This window comes from Typopeltis vanoorti, chromosome 24 (assembly GCF_054136105.1).
Source record: "Typopeltis vanoorti isolate ZY-2024b chromosome 24, IOZ_Tvanoo_1.0, whole genome shotgun sequence".
Taxonomy (NCBI): domain Eukaryota; kingdom Metazoa; phylum Arthropoda; class Arachnida; order Uropygi; family Thelyphonidae; genus Typopeltis; species Typopeltis vanoorti.
The window spans coordinates 73,852,291-73,878,911 of NC_143572.1; the positions used below are offsets into that span (position 1 = coordinate 73,852,291).

The 26,621-nt window shown below is 35.3% G+C and overlaps 1 protein-coding gene across 1 annotated transcript in view; it reads left to right on the top strand.

The window, feature by feature from the left end:
• The window catches only part of LOC150093409 (uncharacterized), a 245,584-nt gene that overhangs the window by 167,960 nt on the left and 51,003 nt on the right, over positions 1–26,621 (top strand). The window contains exons 11-12 of the mRNA XM_090413816.1: positions 1,612–1,698; positions 6,812–6,901. Of these exons, the coding sequence (XP_090269942.1) occupies positions 1,612–1,698; positions 6,812–6,901 (177 nt within the window). The remainder of the gene's footprint in view (positions 1–1,611; positions 1,699–6,811; positions 6,902–26,621) is intronic.

A 26,621-nucleotide genomic window follows, 5' to 3' on the forward strand; every position in this document is an offset into this window, starting at 1 on the left:
TTTGTTGTGGTGAAATGGTGCTCCTCATCTTCAAGTGCCCTTGTGCAGAGCAGAACTGCACGCCGCGGCCCTGCTTGAGCATTTCTGGTCGAATATCATCTACTCCTGCTGCCTTTCCACATTTCAGGCCTGTGATGGCTTTTTCTTCAGGTATTAATGTGTATTCCTGACTGTCCCTGTTGAGTGTTTCATTTAGCAATTTTTCGAAGTAATTACTCCATACTTCAAAGATATCGTTTTCTCCAGTTTTCATGTCACCTTTATCATCTCTAATTCCTTTTACAGCATGTGACACTCAACTTATGCAGTAAAACAAAGTTTCATATTTAAGTCCATAAACTGTTTGGGTGCACTACTCTTTTTTCACTGAGGTCAGGCCAGTAATTTTAATGATTGACCAAATTACTGTCACATGTAGATTGTAACATAGCTTGTTTCTTTGTATATATGTTTATACTCCAGATGATGACCTTGATATGAAGGTCGAAACATCAAGTGATTATTTTGGTTTATATTATACTGAAGTTTTGCTATAACATGGTAGTTGTTTAATAATGAATACTTTTGTTTTTGTTTGAAACAGATTCACTAGGATCTTTCCTTTTTGGTGGGCATAGCATAACTAGGTAAACACACAAATTAAAAATAAAATTATATTGAATTATCAAAAGATAGCTTTAATAATATAATATGTTCTGAATTCTCAAAATCCATGCACCTGTTTATACCCACTGTAACTTGTTGGGCGAGGGTGTCATGCATTATACCTGACCCAGAATGTTATATTCTCTTCTTGAAACACATGTATCTTTTTTCATGTGTCTGCATTCCACTTCAGCAGTTTATTTTCATGAAGCAGTAAATTCTTCCTTAGCTTAGCCATATGTATGTAGCTTTGTGCATCCTTTGCTACTCTTACTGATCATTGTCTTTCTCTTTTCACTTTGGTTCTACCCATATGATATATCTTGTTATAATGCATGAAAACTGAAGGTTTTTTTTTTTTTTCTATGACTAACTTAAAGCAAAAACAAATCTATAAGTAATACATAAAAAGTGTGTAAAACTTTGGGATGTGCATTTTGAAAAAATTCAAAATGCATTGAGTTTTTTCCCAAAATATTCACAAATTTACATCTGTTTAACATTTATTTTATGATGTGATATCTTGTGAGTTTAAGTGCTTTGCTTTTATCCCCAAGTATATACTTATTGCAAACAAGCATTATCAAATTTCACTCATTTGATCTAAAAGAAAAGAAATTTCAAGCTTCATAAATCATGGTGAAACAAATTTCACCATGATTTATTTTATTATTATTATCTGGGGCAGTGTAGCTATGCTGCCTCTGCTTGGGAAAGTACCCATTCCAAGAAAAAAAAATCACATTAAGCAGATGCTGGTAATAATAATAACTTGGGATATGGTTCTCTAAATAGATGGTTTACTAAATAAGCAAATGCTGGTAATAATAACAACTTAAGGTGTGGTTCTATAAATAGACTATCTATCCTTGTTTACCCAAAAGTATTTTCTGTGAGATGTAAATCTAGGGATCTGATAGTAATAGAAAAACCATTGTGTAATTTATATGATTATTTGATTTTCAGAAGAGGAAGAAATAAAAGAAAAGGCCAAAATCAAGAAGCATGGAAAAATGATTGGTGCCTTTGATTCTCAATCAAGAAAATCTCGAAGTATGTGTATTTTTATATAGTATCTCCATTTTATTTTACATGTATTTCATTTGTAACTTCATATCCATATGTGTATATCATAATCTGATTCTGATATAAATTGTATACACCCTCAAAACAGGGGGGAAGACATGATAAATTTATGTTATTGTTAACTTCCTATTGACAATTTCCTTCCAAATTAGGACAGAAGAAAAACTACAGGAAGACGATGCCAGGGTGTAGGTGGATCAGATATTTATGTCTTCTACAGCACTTTGCACTGCATCAATCCACCTAGACCCTGGTCTTCATCTAGTTTTCCAAGCATCATAGCATCAAACACTGTTTTGCAAACCTTTCTTCTCTCATTTCGTTTAAGTACATACTATCTTAGATTATTTCTTCTCACACATTCTTGAATGCTAACATTTTTACGTTCCTTCCCAATATCATTTTTGATATGATTCTGCTTGATATACCATCTTGTATTTAGGCTTAAGTATTTGTTGAAGCTCATGTTATGGTTTAATGAAATAAACACAGTACAAGGAATGAATTAAACAGAATAATAAATTTAGTTTAATCCATTATCCAAGTGTAAGCAAACAAAGTTTGTGTGCCTGAAGTATCTTCAGGACTGAGGCAACTCATAGTAAAGGTGAACCAAGCTCTCATCACTCCTGGTATCAGTATCTCCCATAATGCAAAGCACATCTCCTTGCGGACATGTATAATGCTATGCATTAAGGGAAGGTTCACTACCCAGACTGGTCTCGTCAGTAGGAGCCAGACCCAGAAGTGGTGATACTAAGGCAGAAACAATGGAGAGGTCATATTTACTTATACGAGTTGCCAAAAGGTGTACCATCTTATTCCAAGTGGAAAATAAACTTCCAACACCCAGACCGGTTTCGACCTTTATTAAGGTCTCGTCAGTGGGAGCCAGACCCAGAAGTGGTGATACTAAGGCAGAAACAATGGAGAGGTCATATTTACTTATACGAGTTGCCAAAAGGTGTACCATCTTATTCCAAGTGGAAAATAAACTTCCAACACCCAGACCGGTTTTGACCTTTATTAAGGTCTCGTCAGTGGGAGCCAGACCCAGAAGTGGTGATACTAAGGCAGAAACAATGGAGAGGTCATATTTACTTATACGAGTTGCCAAAAGGTGTACCATCTTATTCCAAGTGGAAAATAAACTTCCAACATCTTTCTCTAAATCCAGAGTAAATTAATAATAAGGTGGTACACCTTTTGGCAACTCATATAAATAAATATGACCTCTCCATTGCTTGTCTTAGTATCACCACTTCTGGGTCTGGCTCCCACTGATGAGACCTTCCTGGGTAGTGGCTCTTCCCTTAATGCATAGCATTATACATGTCCGCAAAGAGATGTGTTTTGCATTATGGGAGATACTGAGACAAGGAGTGATGAGAGCTTGGTCCACCTTTACTATGAGTTGCCTCAGTCCTGAAGATACTTCAGGTGCAAACTTTGTTTGCTTACACTTGGATAAAAGATTAAACTAAATTTATTATAGAATTAAACAGAAGTTTAATGGTTCCAATATTTTGCTTCTGTCACAGAAACATCATCGGGGGATAAAGTATACAAATGAAAACAGGGCACACAAACTGCACAAAAAATAAGTGAAAGATACTTTGGAAAGACAGGTAAATTAATGACCATCCATTTAGAGGAACACAAATCATACATCTGCAATCGTGACTATGGTCAATCTGGCCATAACAATAATTCTCAGAGATCCAACTTTACATCCTTGGCCACCTACAAATGCCCATAGGGCACACTACCTAGATAAGATTTTAGAGTCACTCATATGTTTCATTTAGTATTGTGTTGTCTTTGTGTGTTACAAGAGTTATTTGTAATCTCTGAAGATGCCTCAGTGACTGAGACAAAATATCGTAAGCATTAAAATTAATTTTTAATCCTTTCCTAGTGCTGTAAATATTCCATTAAACCTCCAACATGAATATTTCAAAGTGATGGTTGTGACTGGCAGTGAAAGAGTGAATGTCTCTAGTTGCATGGGTAATAATTAAATATCTGACTGTATTAACTTTTTTTTTGTCCTTCAAAAGATGGACAAACAAAATATCACACACACACACACACACACACACACACATATATATATATATATTAAGATAAATTGCCCAGAAATTATATTCTTCTTTAATCTTATATCCATGTATAAGCAAATAAAGTTTGCTTGTGAAGTATCTTCATGACTAAACTATTTGTATATAGAGGCTAATGACTTCACATTAAGTATTTACTATGTCATGATGTAAAGCACACACACACACATCCTTTTCAGTACAATTGCAAACACATTGAACCTGTTTCTCCTATTCCTCATTCCTTCCTTTCCTTATTATTAAATCTTATACTCATGTTCCATGTGTAGCTTCAACTACATGTATGTATATATATATATATATTATTATTATTATTATTATTATTATTATTTCAGGCTACTCCAGGGAGGCCCTAAACATCATGTCCACACAACTATTCAACTTTCTCACAGTATCTATCATACCTTGCCTTGAACTCGCTCACTGTCATAGCACCCACAACAGACTCTGGCAGCTTATTCCACTCATTTACCACTCTAAAAGTAAAGAACCCAGTTCTAACACCCCTGCTAACCACATTCTTGCCCAGCTTCCATAGGTGTCCCCTAGTTCTCCCACCCACCAGTCCTGATCTCAAAAATATCCTCTGAATTAATCCTGTAGAATCCTTTTAGCAATTTGAATGTCTCAATCATATCTCCCCTTTTCCGCCTATCAACTAGTTTCTGCAACCCACAAATCTTCAACCTGTTTTCATATGGTTCATTCCATAGACCTGCTATCATCTTAGTCACTCGCCTCTGGATCCTCTCCACCTCCTCCCCATCAAGAAGGAACTGAGGTGACCAAATCTGGGCACAGTAGTCGAGATGAGGTCTTATCGGGGCTCGATACAGAGTATATATATATATATATATATAAGGTTGATATAAGCATGAATTTTAGATATTTAGTTAGGTGTTGCTACAGGCCAGGGAATATAGAGATCATTCTGAAATTGTTTAGACAAATGAGACTGGTGAGCAGCAAGAGGGTAATAATAATGGCTGCCTAACTATGGAAGCAAGAAATAACATATATGAGTAAGGAGATTGAATTCCTTTGGCTACTTAGGGACAACCTACCTTATACAGCATGTAGATGAAGCTACACATGGATCATGAGTATTGGATTTAATAATATTGTCTCATACAGCGATAAATGGAAGATGTCACTACAGTGCCACCAATTGGAGACAGTGATCGTGTGGTTTTGACATCAGAGGTGGGTGGCTAGACAGGTACAAGCTTCACAGAACAAGATAGATGAATGGAATTACCCAGTGGACTATGATAAATTAAGGAAATAATTTGGTCATGTGCAGTGACTTAAACATTTGAAGGGAAGAAAAATCAGCAGTTCCTGTCACTTGGTCCATAATGTGTTACTTATATCAGATTGAATTCCTAAGGTGAGGAGGATAAATAATGTAGGAGTGAAATGGATGAATTTTGCAGCAGCTTTTGTGAAAGAGGATGTTATGGAGGAGATATAAAGAACAGGATATCCTCTCAGCTTCATGGGGAGTATAAGGTGAAAATCTAGAAAGGTGTTGAGTGTCATGAGAAAGGAGAAATTGGCATATGAAAGGAAATCGGCTGAAGCAGTAAATCAGAATCCTACAAATTCTAGTTATGTCACTAGTAGAAGGAGTGAATATGGAAGACTGACTTTAGTTGCTGGAGATGGAATATCAGTCTCATCTGCTGAAGATAGAGTAGAAATGTTCAATAAGATTTTGGTAGTGTATTTCATGTTGGGGAGCTAAGAGAAGTGTTGGATAGCAGTAGGAAGGAGGACAGAAGACTGACCGTTCAAGAACGGGAAGTAAGTGTTTAGAATATTAAGTAATCTTGATGTTAATAAGGCTGTGGAACTTTGTGAGAACAAACATTGTGAAAGAATAGCAATAAATATGGAATATTTATAGCTATTCTCTCACAATGTTTATTTGTATTTCTCTCTTATTCAAGTAATGTACCTGATGAAGTCTTCTAAGAAGGTGAAACTAGTTCTGCAGTTTATTTAAATAAAATATAGTGTTTCTATTTTTATTTCTTGGCTTCCAGTCATTTAATCTACTTCAAATATGTTGCTCAGCCAATAAATCCGTTATATCGCACACACACACACGCACACACACACACACACATATACAGATTTTGCAGTTATCACAGGAGTAGGTGTGTGTGTGTGTGTGTGTGTGTGTAATCCTGTGATAACTGCAAATTCTAGACATGCAGAATGATTAAACAATGCAGGTGGAAACCTTGCTTAGGAAACACCATACTGTATTGCTATTGCTATTATTTTACTTTATCCTTTTGAATGCAAAACAAAAACTAGATGAATTTATAGAAGACTGTTGGATCTCAAATGTAATACCCTGTGCTTATTTATCTTATGCAATATAATGTTACAAGCTAAACATTTAATTGCATTATGCTTATTTGCATGATGCTTTTTTTAGCATGCCTAGATGAGTTGAATTTCACATTTTGTAATGATTAATTAAATAATTTTGAAATTCAACTTTAGAAATTTTTCAGTTTGCTTGTTCTTGATGATGTTTCCCAGACATACACATAAATACTGTACATCCAACATAACAAAAATAGGAAAATGTGTGTTCTCACATTACTAATGTGCTTGTTGTGACAAAGCTTTTTTGCAACTTGTCATTCATTCCTTCATCCAGGAAAGGCTATAAACACACACACACACACACACACATAAATTTAACAAAAGGTTGCCATCATATCATTTATCAAAAGAATAAATGATGAACAGTTCTATTAAAGAGTACTTTTTACCAACCATATAAAACTTTAGTTAGACAATATACTGCATTGTGGGAAATATATCTAATAAATGAAGTTCATTATAATGCATTACCCTTATTTATAATTGTTTTATTTGTGTGGTAGTTATATGAACTAGTGATGTACAAATACTTACATGAATTTTTCTTTCTCTCCCAGAAGCTGAAGAAAGAGAAGTAAAGTCAAAAAACAAGAAGAAACATAGAAGGATTATCAATACATTTGATTCGGAATCAGAAGAATCCGAAAGTGTGTATTTTTGTGTAATATATATATATATATATAGTTTTTCCTTATATGTTGCCATGCCTTTACTCATGATGTGTAACATTAGGGTAGTTTCATGATAATTTTTCAAGCTACTACAGGCCTTTAATTAAGTAGAATTATGATCTCACATGAGTGATGAGCACCATCTACCACATAGAAATTTTCACAAATATCCATGGCACTGTGGCATTTACATCCTACAGTCTATCAGTTGGAAAGCAGATACACTATCAACTCAGCCAACCAGTTCAGCATTTAAAATTTGATTAAGTGTTAATATTTATTTGGTAATCTTTTGCCTAGAATAATGTTATTTAAAATCTTTATACAGTTCTATTGATAGTTCTATATTTTAGAATCTTTACATCATGTAGATGTAGAGTTGCATGGAGTTGGGTGCCCTCCCACAATGAGTCCTTGAATTCCTTGGAGGTGGCACATAATAATAATCATATTATCGATTGAAATAAAATTCTACATCATCATCATCATCAAATTCCTGCCATGTACCCTCAAGGAGTGTACAGGATATGACAGTACTACATGAAAAAATTACATCATTACTAACTTCCTATCTACAATTTTCCTCCAAATCAGTCTGTTACTTGTCAAGACTCCAACATTATCAGATCTTATATTTCTATCGTCTAAGGCACTTTGTACCGTATCAATCCACCTATATCTTGGTCTTCCTCTGGGTCGTTTTCCTGCCAACCTGGCAGAGAACACTTGTTTTGCTAATCTTTCCTCTCCCATTCTATTTAAGTGACCATACCATCTGAGATTAGCTCTGCTAACGCATTCCTGGATGCTGACAATGTCAAGTTCTTTCCTAATATCCTCATTTTTAATATGATATTGCCATTGATGCCATCTGTTCATGCCTCTAATCTTTCTCAGGACTCTCATATCTGCGGTCTCTAGTCTTTGGTCAAGTGTTTTACTTCTGACCCAGCTCTCAGATCCATAAGTTAAAATTGGTTTGAACACAGTCTTGTATACAGCTAATTTAGTGTTCCGACTAATTTCTTTCTTATTCCATATGAATTTATTCAATTGACTTCCCACGATACCAGCTTTGCTGATTCTGTTGTCTATTTCTATATTTAGTTTACCATCTTCAGTAAAAATTGTGCCTAAGTAGCTGAAATGTTTTACTTGTTCCACAGGTTCTCCATTCACAACACAGTTGACATTTTCAATGATTCTGCCTATTTTCATTGTCTTTGTCTTTTTATTGCTGACCTTCATACCATATCTATTACAACAGCTATTCAATTTAGTCAGAGAATCTTGCAGACTTGTAGCGGATTTATTTAGAAGTATAACATCATCCGCATAAAGCAAAGAGCTGACATTAACATCTCCAATTTTGATATCATGTTTAATACCACTTTCCTTCATAATGTGATCCATATAGATAATGAATAACAGAGGGGATAATGTACATCCTTGTCTCACACCAGATTTAACATTAAACCATCTTCCTGTACTTCCTTCAATTCTAACTGCTGACTCACAACTCAAATAAAGACTAAGTATTGCTTGATATAATGCCCCATTGACACCATATAACTGCAGCGTATTGAATAGCTTCTCTCTTGGCACCTTGTCATATGCCTTTTCCAAATCGACAAAACTTAGATACAGATCTTTGTTATATTCCCATGCTTTCTCGACTATTTGTCGTAAAGTGAAGATCTGATCCTGACAGCCTCTATTTGGCGTGAATCCAGCTTGTTCTTCACCAAGCTTTTCTTCCACAATTCTTCTCAACCGTTTCTCAAGTATACTTGCATAGATCTTGCCAGGAACACTCAGTAGGGAAATACCTCTGTAATTCTCACATTCAGTTTTATTTCCCTTTTTATATATGGGTACTATGAGAGCTCTACTCCAATCATCGGGAATTCGTCCCTCTGTCCAGGCTTTCTGAACTATGCAATGCAGCCACTGTAAGACTCTTATACCACCATACTTCAGCATTTCTGGTCGAATATCATCTACTCCTGCTGCCTTTCCACATTTCAAGCCTTTGATGGCTTTTTCTACTTCAAGTATGGATATGTATTCCTGACTGCATGCCTGGTCAGTGTTTTTTATCACTGTGCTGTCATCACTGCTTGTTTCATTTAGCAGTTTTTCAAAGTAATTACTCCATACTTCAAGGATATCTTTTTCTCCTGTTTTCATGTCACCTTTATCATCTCTAACTCCTTTTACAGCACTCTTTCCTCCATTCCTAAGCTTCTTCAACAACCTCCAGAATATTTTGCCACCTTCTTGATATTTATTTTCTATATTCTTGCCAAAGTCCTCCCATGACTTTTGTTTAGCTAGTTTTACACACTGTTTAGCTTTCTTACATTTGTCTCTGTATTCTGTAAGAGTAAAAGCTGACTTATTTGCCAGGAACTTTTGATATGCTTTCTTCTTTTCCTTCACTGCCTCTTTAACTTCCTGTGTCCACCAGGGAGTTCTGATTTTTTTATCTTTGCACACAACCTCACCACATGCCTCTCTGGCAGAATCAATCAATGTTTCCTTCAGAGTTTGCCACTGAATCTCCAAGGTTTGATTCCTGTTCTCAAACTCTTTCATTTTCTTTTCAATAATATTTCTGTATTTTAGTCTACAGTTTACATCTGAGAGCTGCTCAACTTTTATTCGCTTTAAAACTTTCTTACATGTTATTCTTTTCAATATGAAATTCAATTTTATCCTGCTCAAGACTAAATAGTGATCACTTCCAATTTCAAATCCTCTGTACACTCTGGTGTCCTGCACCAGGGAGAAAACATCACTATCAACAATAACATAGTCGATGAGACTTTTCTTATTCCTAGCCTCTTCTCTCCATGTGAATTTGTGCACATTTTTATGTTGGAACATGGTGTTAGTAATAACCAGTCCATGTCCTGAGCAGAAATCCAACAGATATTTGCCATTATTATTAGCTTTGCTCTTTTCTCCAAATTTTCCCAAAATATTTTTGTATGTCTCACAATCATTTCCTACTCTACTATTTAGATCCCCAACAAGGACCAACTTTTCATTTTTCATTGTGTCAGTTGCTTTTTCTAAAGCCTCAAAAAATTCCTCCACTTCTACCTTAGTAGAACCTTCTGTGGGACCATAGGCACAAATAAGTCTCATTGTCCAGTTCCCCATTTTCATATTTGCCCACATTACTCTACTTGAGACTGACTGCCATTCAAGAAGATTAGCCTCGTATTTTGTGTTGAATACTATGGCTACTCCTTCTTTTCCTCGATTGTTATTGCCTGAATATAACATTTTGTATTTATTGCTCAGAAAGATCTCACCAGTTTTGGTCTTTTTTGTTTCAGTCACCCCTATTATGTCGATCTGGTACTTATCTAATTCCTCAGCTAGCTCCATTTCTTTGCCATTCAGGCTTCTTACATTGATAGTACCGATCTTTAACTCTGGTGATGTTGAGTTGGGGTTTGTTTTCAGATTTGTTCCAGTAGCTGACTTTTCGCTGTTCGCCCTGGTTCCCTGGCAAAAACAACGGGGGCCTTGTTTAACCGGGCGACGCCCCAGCCGGCATGAAATTTTGTCATGTTGTACCATCATTTTTTATTTTGGTTTAACCAATAAGAATACAATTTGGTCGGCTAAATCCCAAATTGCCAGCCCATCCTCGTTCGTTCAGTATCAAAGTAGATACCCAACAGGGTGCACCACGAGAAGGTGAGGATTGGACATTAGGTCAGAAGCCCTGGTCGGTTCTCCGCATTCCTTTAAAGGCTATGTGGAGGTCTCCTCTCAGTTATACAGCTTTGACCCTTATCTACATAGATTTAGTAAATGTGTATATTTGGGGTTGAGCTAAGGTAATCCAATACTCTCAATAACATGACCTAATTTTCAGGAATCCACTGAACCATGATTTGGACAAATAACATTATTATTAAGAGAGACCTCCAAGGAGTCAGGGACTCATCGAGGGAGACCACTTACTACATGCACCAGCTATCATATTTATTCTTGAATTCATTCACACTGCTTGCACTCACAACATCCAATGGCAATCCATTCCAATTACCCAGCACCCTATGAGAGAAAAATCTAGCCCTCATTCCCTTCTTAGCAGCATTCATTCTCAGCTTCCAAGGATGGCCTCTTGTTCTTTCCCCACCCTCAATAAATTGAAACATTCCACCAACTGAAATCCTGTATGACCTTTCAGAAGTTTGTAAGTCTCAATCATATCATCACCCTCTTTCTCCTGTTTGCTAGTGTCTGCACTCTACAAATTCTCAATCTCTCCTCATAATCAGTATTCCACAATCCTGATATCATTTTTAACACTCTCCGTTGCCCTCTCTCCAATATATCAGAATCAAATTGGAACCCAGGAGACCAGACCTGTGCACAATAGTCCAAGTGAGATCTTATCAATGCCTTCTAAAGAGGCAAAATGGCATCCTTATCTTTACATGCAAACATTCATTTCAGCATTGCAATTATCTTTTGAGTGTATTTGCAATCTTTGCTACATGGCCCCTAAACTTGAACTTCCTGTCTACTAACACTCCAAGATCCCTAACTTCATCAGATTCTTCAAGCACAATCCCACCAATATAATACAACATTGGATATCTAATCATGCCGAAGTGCACGAATTTACATTTACTTACATCCATTTTCCCATGCCCACAATTCCAGCCTGTTCAAATCATTCTGAAAGTACTGCATATCAGCAGCATTCCTGATTAACCTACCTATCTTTGCATCATCAGCAAATAACTATATGTCGCTTGTCAAATCCTTCCCAATATCATTAATGTATAGATTGAATAACAGTGCACCAAGCACTGATCCTTGTTTACACCACTGGTTACCTTAAACCTTGCAGACTGACATCCCCCCCCATATACCACTTTTTGATATCTGTCAGTCAGCCATCCTCTTATCCACGCTAATATTCTATAATCCAGACCCATATCCTTTAATTTATGCAACAGTCTGCAATGCTGTATTCTGTCAAAAGCCTTAGCAAAATCCAAAAGTATCATGGTATATCCATTCCCCTTGTCTAATTCAATGATAACATCATTATAGAATGTGAATAAGTTGTAAAACATGACCTTCCCTTAGTAAACCATGCAAAAAACCATGCATGTAAACCCATTTCTGAATGCAAGTCCTGACCAATTTTTCCAAAATCTTCACCACCACTCCTGAGATACTAATTGGTCAATAGTTGGATACATCGGTCTTTGCACCACCCTTGTGCAATGAAAATTCCATACATTCTTTCCAATCCTGCGGAATCTTTCCTATTCCGAGACTTATATTAAACAGCCTGATCAAAAGAATAGTCAGTTCAGCTGAACATTCTTTTAGCACATGTGCTGATATCCCATCAGTCCCCACTGCTGAATTCTTATTAAGCTTGTGCAACAGCTCTAATACCTTGTCCTCATACACCTGAATTTCTTCATCCAGTGAAGAGGTAGCAGTGAGCTCAATGTTGCATACACCAGGTTGATAGCTTTTAACAAAATGGGCACTCATTATTTGAACAACCTCTTCTGCATCTATAACCCTCATGCCATTTCATTTAGAAGAATTATTCTTTCATATTCATTCTTTCTTTTACTTGCAGCATATTGATAGAATTCTCATGGGTTGTCTTTAGCATACAGAACCAGTTTGTTTTCTTACTGTTCCAAACAAAATTCAAAAATTTCAAACAAATATTAAACAGAATAGTTCGTTTGGAATTTGGCCGAAGCACCAAATATTGATCTGAAGCATACTGAATTAAATTTTAAACATTCAAATTTAAATTAGAAAATTAAAAAGTAAAAGTATCATCTGTATTCCTTGAAATCGATAAAATTCAGTACCATGCAGTTATAAAATTCTTTGTAAAAGAAGGTTTAACGCCAAAAGTAATTCATTCAAATTTCATAAAAATGTATGGACACTCTTCTGCTTTGTTTTCGACAATTAAGAAATGGGCTGCTGAGTTTAAAGCCTTGAAGATGATCTATGTAAAGGATGTCCAAAAAGCGGAACCAGAAATCATTGATCAAGTGCACAATATGGTATTGGATGACCGGCGAGTCGAAGTGCATGAAATTGCTATGAGACTATAGGCATTTCAAAAGAATGTGTAGGATATATTGTGCATGAAGAATTGCAAATGAAAAAAGCTCTGTGCTAGATGGGTGCCGTGCTTGCTCACAGCAGATCAAAAACGCATACACATGAAAATCTCTGAACAGTGCTTGGAGCGTTTTAACAAGAATAACTGATTTTAACTGATTTTGTGTGTCGATTTATTACTATGAATGAGACTTGAATTCACCATTACACACCAGAATCTAAACAGCAGTCAAAACAGTGGACAGAAGCCAGTTGTTTAGTGCCAAAGAAGACAAAGTCATTTCCATCAGCAGGAAAGGTCATTGCATCAGTGTTTTGGGATGCTAAAGGCAATTTGTTTATTAATTATCTTGAAAAGGGTAAAACAATAACTGGGGAATATTATTCCGATCTTTTAACCAGACTAGACGAAAAAATTCATGAGAAAAGACCGAATTGCAGAAGAAAAAATCATCTTCCATCAGGACAATGCACCTGCCCACAAAGGTGTTTTGGCAATGGGAAAATTAAGGGATCTGCACTATGAATTGTTGGAACATCCACCCTATTCCCCAGATTTGGCTCCCTCTGACTTCTATCTCTTCCCAAAACTAAATCTCTTCCTCGCTGGTCAGCGTTTTTCTTTGAATCAACAGGTAATTGCAGCTGTAGAGGGTTATTTTGCAGATATTACTGAGAACCACTACAGGGACAGGATAATGGCACTGAAGCATCACTGGAATAAATGTATTTGTCTCAAAGAAGATTATGTTGAAAAATAAAAATAATTTTGAAATTATAAATTTGTTTTTTCATTGTTAGGCTGAGAACTTTTCAGACCCTCGTGTGTGTGTGTATATATATATATATATATATATATATATATATATATATATATACTATCAAGGTTTCTATATACATATATATATATATATATAGAAACCTGGATAGTTTGAAGAAATATTACAGGGATAGAGAATGCTTATGAGAATACAACCTGTTGTTTCAGAGGTGCTTTAGCTTGCACTACTTTAAGACTCAAGAATTACCCAAGTCACCCGTATATTCCAAAAGACGGCCTGTGACTAGTGGTGTGCTGCAGGGTTCTGTTCTTGGACCACTGCTGTTTAATCTGTTCATTAACAATATAGGTAAGGATCTAAGTGGAACAGTTCATTTGTTCGCTGATGATGTTGGGTAGGGCGATAGTGAAATGTCAGATGTCAAAATCTTGCAGGATGACTTGGATAGATTGGAGTTCTGTGCTAAGGAAAATGGATGTCACTTTAATGTGACAAAATGTAAGGTTATGCATTTTGGGGTGAAAAGATTAGCAGCAGTATACTACATTGGTGGAACTATACTCCATGAGATTGATGAGGCCAGGGACTTGGGAGTGTTGGGATAGGGAGATGAAGTTTAGGAGGCACATTGCAAAAGTAGCTAAATCAGCTCAACAACTCACTTGGTTGTTGAAAAATACCTTGACGAGCAGAGACAAGCAAGTTATTGTACCTCTGTACCGTGCCTTGATAAGATCTCATCTCGACTACTGTGCCCAGAGTTGGTCACCTCAGTTCCTTCTTGATGGGGAGGAGGTGGAGAGGATCCAGAGGCGAGTGACTAAGATGATAGCAGGTCTATGGAATGAACCATATGAGAACAGGTTGAAGATTTGTGGGTTGCAGAAACTAGTTGATAGGCAGAAAATCGGAGACATGATTGAGACATTCAAATTGCTAAAGGGATGCTATAGGATTAATTCAGAGGATATTTTTGAGATCAGGACTGGTGGTGGGAGAACTAGGGGACACCTATGGAAGCTGGGCAAGAATGTGGTTAGCAGGGGTGTTAGAACTGGGTTCTTTACTTTTAGAGTGGTAAATGAGTGGAATAAGCTGCCAGAGTCTGTTGTGGGTGCTATGACGGTGAGCGAGTTCAAGGCAAGTTATGATAGATACTGTGAGAATGTCGTATAGTTGTGTGGATATGATGTTTAGGGCCTCCTCGACGAGTCTAAGTACTCCCTGGAGTTGCCCGAAATAATAATAATAATATATTCATATTTTATTGTGCATTTTAAGAATAAAGTTCCACTGGCCTCACTGCTGATTTGAAATATTGGTTCTCATCAGTGATCAAACAGAAGCTGTATGAGATCAGACTCTCATTCAATACCAAAGTAATCTTGTGTCGGAGAGAGTTATATTTCCCATAAATGAACTCTAGCTGGTGTTAAGGTAATTATCACAGAAGAGCCTTAAAAGCCTTGATTTTGGCATCGTAAAATAAACATCTCAATCCATATTTCATAGCCATATATATATATATATATTAGGGATTTTTGATATTCCTTTTTATGTTTATCAAGGATTACTTTACATTGCCAAAATGAAGACTTTTAGGCTCTTCTTTAATAAAAAAGTGAAAATTAAATTTTTGCTTTTCGTAAGTAAAAGTAAAGCTGAGAAGCTTCAATTTCTCATTAGTAAGATACTATTTCTCTCTTTTAGGGCACTACTGTATCAATCCATCTACAACTTAATCTTCCCCTGGGTCTTTTTCCTGCCAACCTGCAAAGAAACTTGTTTTGCTAATCTTTCCTTTCCCATTCTATTTAATTGACCATACCACTTGAGATTAGCTCTTAACACATTCCTGAATGCTAACAATGGCAAGTTCTTTCCTAATATTCTCATTTCTAATATGATATTGCCATTGATACCATCTGTTCACTTTAATCTTTCTTAGAACTCTCATATCTGTGGTGTCCAGTCTTTCGTTTTATTTTATTTCTTTGGTTTTATTTTTATTCAAAGTGTTTTATTTCTAACACAGCTCCCAGATCCACAAGTTGATGTTGGTTTGAACACTGTCCTGTATACATCTAATTTAGTGTTTTGACTAATTTCTCTCTTATTCCATATAAATTTATTCAGTTGACTTCTTACCAAAATAGTTTTTATAATTCTGTTGTTTATTTCCATATTTAATTTGCCATCGTCACTAAAAATTGGGACTAAGTAGCTGAAATGTTTTACTTGTTCTGAATATTCTCCAATTAGGATGCATTTGATATTTTCAATCTTTTTGCCTATATTCATTCTCTTTGTCTTTTAGTTTTATTTTCAGGGAATGTTGTAGACTTGTACTAAATTTATTCAGAAGTATAACATCATCTGCATAAAGTAAAGAGCTAAGATTAACATTACCAATTTTGATATCAGATTTAATATTACTTTCCTTCATAATGTGATTCATATAGATAATGAATATAGTATGTCCACCATTTGTAGGTCTCTGCTTGGCATTTTGCCAAGAATAGTTGATTCATGCTGAAGGGGAGAAAGAAATGAAGGATGTACGAATTTTTCGCGAACATGCGAAATCACGTGCTTTCTTGTCTTGCTGCACTAGTAGTAGCTTGATTTTTGTTGTCGCTTTTTTGCATTATTTTTTTATTATTAATTTGTATGATGGATCCAGTACAGTCAACAAGTTCTGTTGTTAAACGTTTCAGTATCTCTTGCAAAAGAATATTGAATAATGTGCTGACATCCTGCAAAAAAGAATCGTAAGAAGGCCGTCTCCTTATTCCCCTTTCTCAAGTCATAAAATATGCAAGTGCGGGCATATCGCGGTCGACTGTTAAAAGAATTCGTAGGGAATCAAAAGGTGAAGGTAAGCCAAAATTTAAATCTCTTAAAAAAAGCGCCAGAAAAAGAAAACCATCGAAACTGTAGCTTTGAATGATTTTGATGTAGATGTTATAAGAACTATTCACGAATTTTACATGGTCAAGAAAAGAGTGCCAACTGTTCCAAAATTGATTCCTGTGCTTAAAGAAAAAATTAATTTTCCTTGGAAAAGAGAAACTTTAAGGAAAATACTTCATGAAATCAGATTTTGTTTTAAAAAGTCCCAGAATAAAAGGAAACTTATCATGGAGCAACATGACATTGTTTTATCTAGAACGCAGTATTTGAGAGCAATATGACGTTTCAGGGAGGAGAAAAGACCGATTGTGTATCTAGATGAAACTTGGATTGATAGTAATTTAACTTATGGAAAATTTTTGCAGTCTAAAGAAGAATGTGGAGTGCTACAAACCGGAAATGCCTCGCGGCGCATAATAATTTTGTGTGAAGGGGAAAAAAAGGGTTTTTTACCAAATTCAAACTTACCATACAAAGCCAATTCAACTACTGGAGATTATCATGGGCAAATGAATTCTACAATCTTCGAAAAGTGGGCAGAAGAAAAACTGATTCCAAACCTTCCTAAAAATGCTGTTATTATAATTGATAACGCTTCATATCACTCTATTCGATTGAACAAAGTTCCAAATTGGTCTAATAAGAAGCAAGTTCTTATGGATTGGCTCTCTGCAAATAACATTTCTCATTCCCCAGATATGCAAAAAATTGATTTGCTTAATTTGGTCAAAAGAAACTTGCACACAACTAAACTATATAAATTCGACACGATGCTCAAAGTGCATGGATTTCTAGCTTTGAGACTACCACCATATCATTGCGATATTAATGATATTGAGTATGTTTGGCAATTTGGGATTTAGCCGACCAAATTGTATTCTTATTGGTTAAACCAAAATAAAAAATGATGGTACAGCATGACAAAATTTCATGTCGGCTGGGGCGCCACCCGGTTAAACAAGGCCCCCGTTGTTTTCGCCAGGGAACCAGGGCGAACAGCGAAAAGTTAGCTACTGGAACAAATCTGAAAACAAACCCCAACTCAACATCACCAGAGTTAAAGATCGGTACTATCAATGTAAGAAGCCTGAATGGCAAAGAAATGGAGCTAGCTGAGGAATTAGATAAGTACCAGATCGACATAATAGGGGTGACTGAAACAAAAAAGACCAAAACTGGTGAGATCTTTCTGAGCAATAAATACAAAATGTTATATTCAGGCAATGACAATCAAGGAAAAGAAGGGGTAGCCATAGTATTCAACACAAAATACGAGGCTAATCTTCTTGAATGGCAGTCAGTCTCAAGTAGAGTAATGTGGGCAAATATGAGAATGGGGAACTGGACAATGAGACTTATTTGTGCCTATGGTCCCACAGAAGGTTCTACTAAGGTAGAAGTGGAGGAATATTTTGAGGCTTTAGAAAAAGCAACTGACACAATGAAAAAGGAAAAGTTGGTCCTTGTTGGGGATCTAAATAGTAGAGTAGGAAATGATTGTGAGACATACAAAAATATTTTGGGAAAATTTGGAGAAAAGAGCAAAGCTAATAATAATGGCAAATATCTGTTGGGTTTCTGCTCAGGACATGGACTGGTTATTACTAACACCATGTTCCAACATAAAAATGTGCACAAATTCACATGGAGAGAAGAGGCTAGGAATAAGAAAAGTCTCATTGACTATGTTATTGTTGATAGTGATGTTTTCTCCCTGGTGCAGGACACCAGAGTGTACAGAGGATTTGAAATTGGAAGTGATTACTATTTAGTCTTGAGCAGGATAAAATTGAATTTCATATTGAAAAGAATAACATGTAAGAAAGTTTTAAAGCGAATAAAAGTTGAGCAGCTCTCAGATGTGAACTGTAGACTAAAATACAGAAATATTATTGAAAAGAAAATGAAAGAGTTTGAGAACAGGAATCAAGCCTTGGAGATTCAGTGGCAAACTCTGAAGGAAACATTGATTGATTCTGCCAGAGAGGCATGTGGTGAGGTTGTGTGCAAGGATAAAAAAATCAGAACTCCCTGGTGGACACAGGAAGTTAAAGAGGCAGTGAAGGAAAAGAAGAAAGCATATCAAAAGTTCCTGGCAAATAAGTCAGCTTTTACTCTTACAGAATACAGAGACAAATGTAAGAAAGCTAAACAGTGTGTAAAACTAGCTAAACAAAAGTCATGGGAGGACTTTGGCAAGAATATAGAAAATAAATATCAAGAAGGTGGCAAAATATTCTGGAGGTTGTTGAAGAAGCTTAGGAATGGAGGAAAGAGTGCTGTAAAAGGAATTAGAGATGATAAAGGTGAAATGAAAACAGGAGAAAAAGATATCCTTGAAGTATGGAGTAATTACTTTGAAAAACTGCTAAATGAAACAAGTAGTGATGACAGCACAGTGATAAAAAACACTGACCAGGCATGCAGTCAGGAATACATATCCATACTTGAAGTAGAAAAAGCCATCAAAGGCTTGAAATGTGGAAAGGCAGCAGGAGTAGATGATATTCGACCAGAAATGCTGAAGTATGGTGGTATAAGAGTCTTACAGTGGCTGCACTGCATAGTTCAGAAAGCCTGGACAGAGGGACGAATTCCCGATGATTGGAGTAGAGCTCTCATAGTACCCATATATAAAAAGGGAAATAAAACTGAATGTGAGAATTACAGAGGTATTTCCCTACTGAGTGTTCCTGGCAAGATCTATGCAAGTATACTTGAGAAACGGTTGAGAAGAATTGTGGAGGAAAAGCTTGGTGAAGAACAAGCTGGATTCAGGCCAAATAGAGGCTGTCAGGATCAGATCTTCACTTTACGACAAATAGTCGAGAAAGCATGGGAATATAACAAAGATCTGTATTTAAGTTTTGTCGATTTCGAAAAGGCATATGACAAGGTGCCAAGAGAGAAGCTATTCAATACGCTGCAGTTATATGGTTTCAATGGGGCATTATATCAAGCAATACTTAGTCTTTATTTGAGTTGTAAGTCAGCAGTTAGAATTGAAGGAAGTACAGGAAGATGGTTTAATGTTAAATCTGGTGTGAGACAAGGATGTACATTATCCCCTCTGTTATTCATTATCTATATGGATCACATTATGAAGGAATGTGGTATTAAACCTGATATCAAAATTGGAGATGTTAATGTCAGCTCTTTGCTTTATGCGGATGATGTTATACTTCTAAATAAATTCGCTACAAGTCTGCAAGATTCTCTGACTAAATTGAATAGCTGTTGTAATAGATATGGTATGAAGGTCAGCAATAAAAAGACAAAGACAATGAAAATAGGCAGAATCATTGAAAATGTCAACTGTGTTGTGAATGGAGAACCGGTGGAACAAGTAAAACATTTCAGCTACTTAGGCACAATTTTTACTGAAGATGGTAAACTAAATATAGAAATAGACAACAGAATCAGCAAAGCTGGTATTGTGGGAAGTCAATTGAATAAATTCATATGGAATAAGAAAGAAATTAGTCGGAACACTAAATTAGCTGTATACAAGACTGTGTTCAAACCAATTTTAACTTATGGATCTGAGAGCTGGGTCAGAAGAAAAACACTTGACCAAAGACTAGAGACCGCAGATATGAGAGTCCTGAGAAAGATTAGAGGCGTGAACAGATGGCATCAATGGCAATATCATATTAAAAATGAGGATATTAGGAAAGAACTTGACATTGTCAGCATCCAGGAATGCGTTAGCAGAGCTAATCTCAGATGGTATGGTCACTTAAATAGAACGGGAGAGGAAAGATTAGCAGAACAAGTGTTCTCTGCCAGGTTTGCAGGAAAACGACCCAGAGGAAGACCAAGATATAGGTGGATTGATACGGTACAAAGTGCCTTAGACGATAGAAATATAAGATCTGATAATGTTGGAGTCTTGACAAGTAACAGACTGATTTGGAGGAAAATTGTAGATAGGAAGTTAGTGATGATGTAATTTTTTCATGTAGTACTGTCATATCCTGTACACCCCTTGAGGGTACATGGCAGGAATTTGATGATGATGATGATGATGAGTATGTTTGGGCAGAAGTGAAAAGTTTCATTCGCCATCGCAATGTAACTGAGGATATTGACATGCCGAAACGTTTTAAGCTTTCAGAACAGGCAATTGAAAGTATTACAGTTCAAAACTGGGGAAAATATTGCTCTCATGACACCTCATTGAAAAATATGTATTGGGACAGAGACGGAATTATCGATGAATTATGCAAACCTTTGGCGATCAATTTAAGTGAAAGTGATGGTGATTCGGACACCGATTCAGATGACTCTGAAGATTAAAAGGATTTGATAATGGTATTTTTTTCCAACATTTTTTTTGCATGGGTTTGTTAAAAGAGTCACAAGTCATAAATAATTAATCGGTTTAGGACAGTGGTGGTGAACCTTTTTATGTCTGCATGCCAAAAGTTTACAAATTGAGTTTCTGACGTGCCTGGCACGTCAGCAACTACTTAATACAACACTAATTAATTAACATTAATTAAGACAAAATTAATTGCAGAATTTTATTGAGACAAGTTTAAAAATTAACATAGAATTTCAATTTGATAAAAATGAACTCATAATTTGACATACATATTGTCGTATACTAATCAATATCAACCTTTTATTAATTTATCGATATCAATTTATTAATGAGATTTTTGCTGTTGTACATTAAATGCCAAATGCTCTATATCCAGTTCATATTTTGTCACTTTTAGTAATACACACGCGGAACTAGATTCATCAGTCATTCTATTTCTTAAACTGTCTTTTATAAAATTCATTTCGAAAAATAATGACACTCAAGCATATGTAGAGGAGAAAATTGATAATATAGCCATCGCTAGTTTTTTTAAACAACAAAAAGGTTTCAGGAATGGTATTCCAAGTTCTCAATATTTCCTCTTCTGTATTTTTAATTGTGCCCAATAATCGATAAACTTTTGTTTCCATATAGAACTAGATTGAAAATCTATTAATTGCATTTCTATATCTTCCAAATTCAGCCACTTGAAAATTTCCAAATTGAGTTTATCTGTTGATGTTGTGTCCAGATGCAAAATAAATTTTGATGTCTCTGCAAATTGCCTGATGAACTGCGTAAATCTTGAAGAAAATTCATTGATTATCGACTGAATAACTGTAGAAAACTCTTTTGTCAATTTAACTTGATTTTTTTTTTTTTTTTTTTTTTTTGTATTTGGAAAATATCGGAAGGTATTGGGAAATAACGTCACGATTAGAAATTGGTAATTTAGCTTCAAATTCTTTGATTAAATCAAACATGACAATAATCGTCTTGTTAACACCTTGCAGTTCAACATTTAATTCATTTAAACGTAAACACAAACCATTAAAAAACATTAATTTTGAAAGCCATTCGACGTTCATTAATTGATTGTATTTTTCAGTGATTTTCTCATTTTGCAAAAAAAGTCTGACTTCATCTAAACACTCAACAAATCTTTGAAGAACTTTCCCATGACTTAACCATTAGACGTTGATGTACATAAGTAAACCATTGTACACCGAGTTTACCTCACTTCTATAAAATATCGGCATGTGCTTTGTTTAAAGCACAAGCCGATATAAAATTGACCAATTTTGTTACAATGCTCATATCTTCCAGTGGCTTGAAACTAGCCTTTGCGCATAAAACTTGCTGAAGTATAATACAATAAAAACCCAGAACTGAATGTCCAATATGTTTGGTAAATAAATTGACGAACCCATTTTCATCTCCAGTCATACTGCGAGCATCATCAGTATTACTGATACAATTTTGGAGGGATCTACATCTCTTTCAGCAAGTACATTTACAACTGTGTTGCAAATATCTATTCCTTTTATTGTTGTTGCTAATGATGTTAAACTTATCAATTCTTCTTTGATGTTATTCCCAACACAATAATGAATAAAAATTGCTAAACGAGCTGATCCAGTTATTATATCAGTACTCTCATCAAGACAAATAGAAAATAAACCAGAAGATTTTATATCTGTTTTTTTGCCGATGAGTTATATTTTTAGCCATTTCTATGATTCTATCTTTCACCGTGTTTCTAGTCAAAGGCATATCTTTTATTCTTTGAATAATTTTTTCCTTGTTTTCAAAATCTTTCAAGAGAACTGGTGCGCATTTTAACCATGCTTCTTTTATATATTCCCCATAACTAAAAGGTTTCCTGTGTTTGGCAATTACATTTGAGGCAAAAAACTAGCAGCAGCTATATTTGAACGACTGCCGATAAATTTCATTAGGGTTGTTGACTGGATATTCCTATTTTTAATTGCTCGAGCAATAAATTCTTTCTGTTCGTCCTTGCTTTTCTCAAGGGGCTCTGCTGCTTGACTGTGATAATTTTCGTTTTTTATTTTCGCCAGAAAGGTTCAGTAGAACTGTAACAAAATAATTCATAACTTAAATCAAATGCATTTTTTATAGTTTCAAAAAAATCAACATTTTATTATATACCTAAATTAAATTTTCTTTATAATTTCCATTTACAGTAGCAAAAACAAAACACTGCACATACGCAACAATAATGCACTTGCCGCTGCTGCCTACTGGCGGATGCGTGGTGCGAAATGCATAATGAATGCACGTGTAATTAGAAAAGTCAGGGAATCCTAAGGATCAGTCGTTCTCAATTCTTTTTCTATAACATTGAAAAATAATAATAATAAAAAAAATAAAGGGCTCAGTCCCAACAAACTTACTCATAAATACCGTTCCTATTTTTTTAAAGTTCATACATTAAACTAACATAATTATTAATATTATATAAATTAAGCAGATATTAAATCCAACATTATTTCAAAGCCGACTACAGTAACTATAGAATTTTCGTGGGAAATTTGACCAGCGAACTTACAGGAATACACTCGCCGCCATACTACCAGTTGCTCTAACGGTTAGGGCAACTCGTAGTATGGCGGCGAGTGTATTCCCGTAAGATCTCTGGTCAAATTTTGCACAAAACGTATATAGTTTCTGTAGTCGGCTTTAAAATAATGTTGGATTTAATACCCACTTAATTTATATAATTTTGTATCGCTGATGTGAAGCCTTTTGGCTATTTATTTTAGTAAATAAGTATTAATAATTAATCATGGCATAATCATAAAAAGTATTAATACACTTAATGTATACGGTGTAGCAATGTTGACAAATATAAAAGCATGCATTTAAATTAGTTATCAATCAGAGGACTAATGCTACAATATTCCTCAGGCCAACATCATTAAATTAACTTCTGGTAAGTTTCATTGACATATCCCATTCTGATCACCAAAAATTTATAATATTATTCAGTATAAAATCGATTATTGTATTATTAAATTGACTTTAATGATGTTGGTTTGAAAGAAAGAAAAAAAAACGGTAATGAGAAAAATATTTATGCATTGTAACTCACCATAGAAGTCAGCAGATCAGGGGAAGCAGCAGCAGAAGGATGCCGACTTGTCCGCGAACTCTTACCATCGAATAAAACTTGCCCTCGCGTATAATTGGCACCCCTGATTTCACTTTACATAAAAAGACATTAAGAGGTTTTGCATATATATACCTCCCAAATAAAAAAACAACACGCCCTTCCCAACAGCCATTATATACTGTAGATGCAAGAAATAAATTGTTTTATTATCCCTGAATAAGGTACAGAGCCTTTTGCAATCTGTGTAATATATTTCTCCACAAATAATGCAATTAGAGACAGCTGGAATAAAAACGGCCCTAACTAATGAAGTGCATGTCCCCTCTCACAGAAATTACCCTGTATAGGCAAGCAGAACCATATGTTGCCCCAGAAACACAGTATCTAACTAAAACTATTTTTAGTTAGATACTGTAATTTCATGTTAATGAAATTTTTTTTTAAATTTCATGTCAATTGAAAAATTACATGAAACACTTATTTCATGTAATTTTTCAATTACATGAAATAAGTGTTTGTTTGATTGCATTTGAAATTCTCCATGTCATTATGACAGATCACAAAGACCAACTTCAAATAAAATTCTACCAGGAATTGAAACATGCCATATAATGCTTGTGTGAGTTGAGCCTGCCGGTAATGAGAAGTTCTGTGGGAACGATAAACGACACCCCATCGTGAATGTCTTAAAACTAAGAAATATATAGTGAATGTTGTTATGACAGTTGCAGATGTTATGGAATTCGGTTGAAGAGAATTAGCATTTCAACTCAAAAATTGTCTGTTTCATTTGTCTTTGGGTCGCGTGATCTTTTGTTAATACTGCACCAATAGAATTCACGTCTTCATAGCTGCTCTCTCCTGCAAAATAAAATTTAACTTGTACGTATTGTAACAATTAAAAAAGAAGGTTGAATAATTTATAAGCGTATAAAAGGATATCACCTGTAAATCATTGACGTGCCAGCAAAATTCTCGGGCGTGCCATAGGTTCGCCACCACTGGTTTAGGACATTAAAGTGTCTCAGTTCTCTCAACTGTAAGTTTAGAATATCTAAGTTCATTTGAAAAAATTTCTGATTTTTCTGTATAATTATTTTTATTTTATAGAAAACTTTCTTAAAAATAAACTTAGTTAAATTTTTGTTTTATGCTATACCTTTTTTAATTTTGTTAATACTCTACGTATATTTTTCCAACTCTTATACAAGCAAAATAGTTACACTTTAAAAACAGCAATGTTCGTAAAAGAAAAGCTAAATTTTCCGACCTGTAATAATAAACAAACTCATCCCAGAAGACACATTGATTACCCTATTATTGGAATGGATTCTCCTTTTTCTGACATGCGCAGAAGTGTCGAAGGATCTCTAATCGGTCGGCGAACTATAACAGTGGAGATAATGTGCACCCTTGTCGCACACCTGATTTTAACTGAAACCATCTTCCTATACCCCCCCCCCCCTTCAATTCTAACTGTTGACTTACAGCTTAAATAGAGACTATGTATTGCTCAATATAATGTCCCATTTACACCATATAACTGTAGCGTTTTGAAGAACTTTCCTCTTGGCACCTTGTTGTATGCATTTTCCCAATCAACAAACTTGAATACAAATTCTTGTAATATTCCCAAGATTTCTGAACTATTTGTCTTAAAGTGAAAATCTGATCCTGACAAACTCTGTTGCCTAAATCCAACTTGTTTTCACCAAGCTTCCCTTGCACAATTTTGATTAGCTGTTTCTCAAGTATACTTGTATAAATCTTACCAGGAATACTCAGTAGGGAAATACCTCTGTAATTCTCACCTTCAGTTTTATTTCCCTTTTTATAGATGGTACTATGTGAGAGCTGTGCTCCAATTATCTAGTCAGCTCTGTGACCACTGAATTATCCAGTGCAGCCACTGTTAAACTTTTATACCTACATATTTGTTAGTAATAATTAGTCCATTTCCTTAAAAGAAATCCAGCAGGCATTTACCATTAATATTAGCTTCGAGTTTTCTCCAAATTTTCCCAGAAGATTTCTATATGTCTGGTAATCATTTCAAACTTTCTTGTTTAGATCTTCAACAAGAACCAACTTTTTCTTTTTCATTGTGTCAGTCAAAAATTCCTTGACTTCTTTCTTAGTAGAACCTTCTGTGGGACCATAAGTCTCATTGTTCAATTCCCCATTCTGATATTTGCCCACATCACTACTTGATATTGCCTGCCATTCAAGAATATTATAGCTACTCCCTATTTTCCCTGATTGTCATTGCTTGAATATAACATTTTATATTTGCTGCTTAGAAAGATCTCGCCTATTTTTGTCTTCTTTGTTTCAGTCACCCTTATTATTTTGATCTGGTACTTTGCTAGTTTCAATATTGAGCTCTGCCGATGTTGAGTTGGGATTTGTTCCATT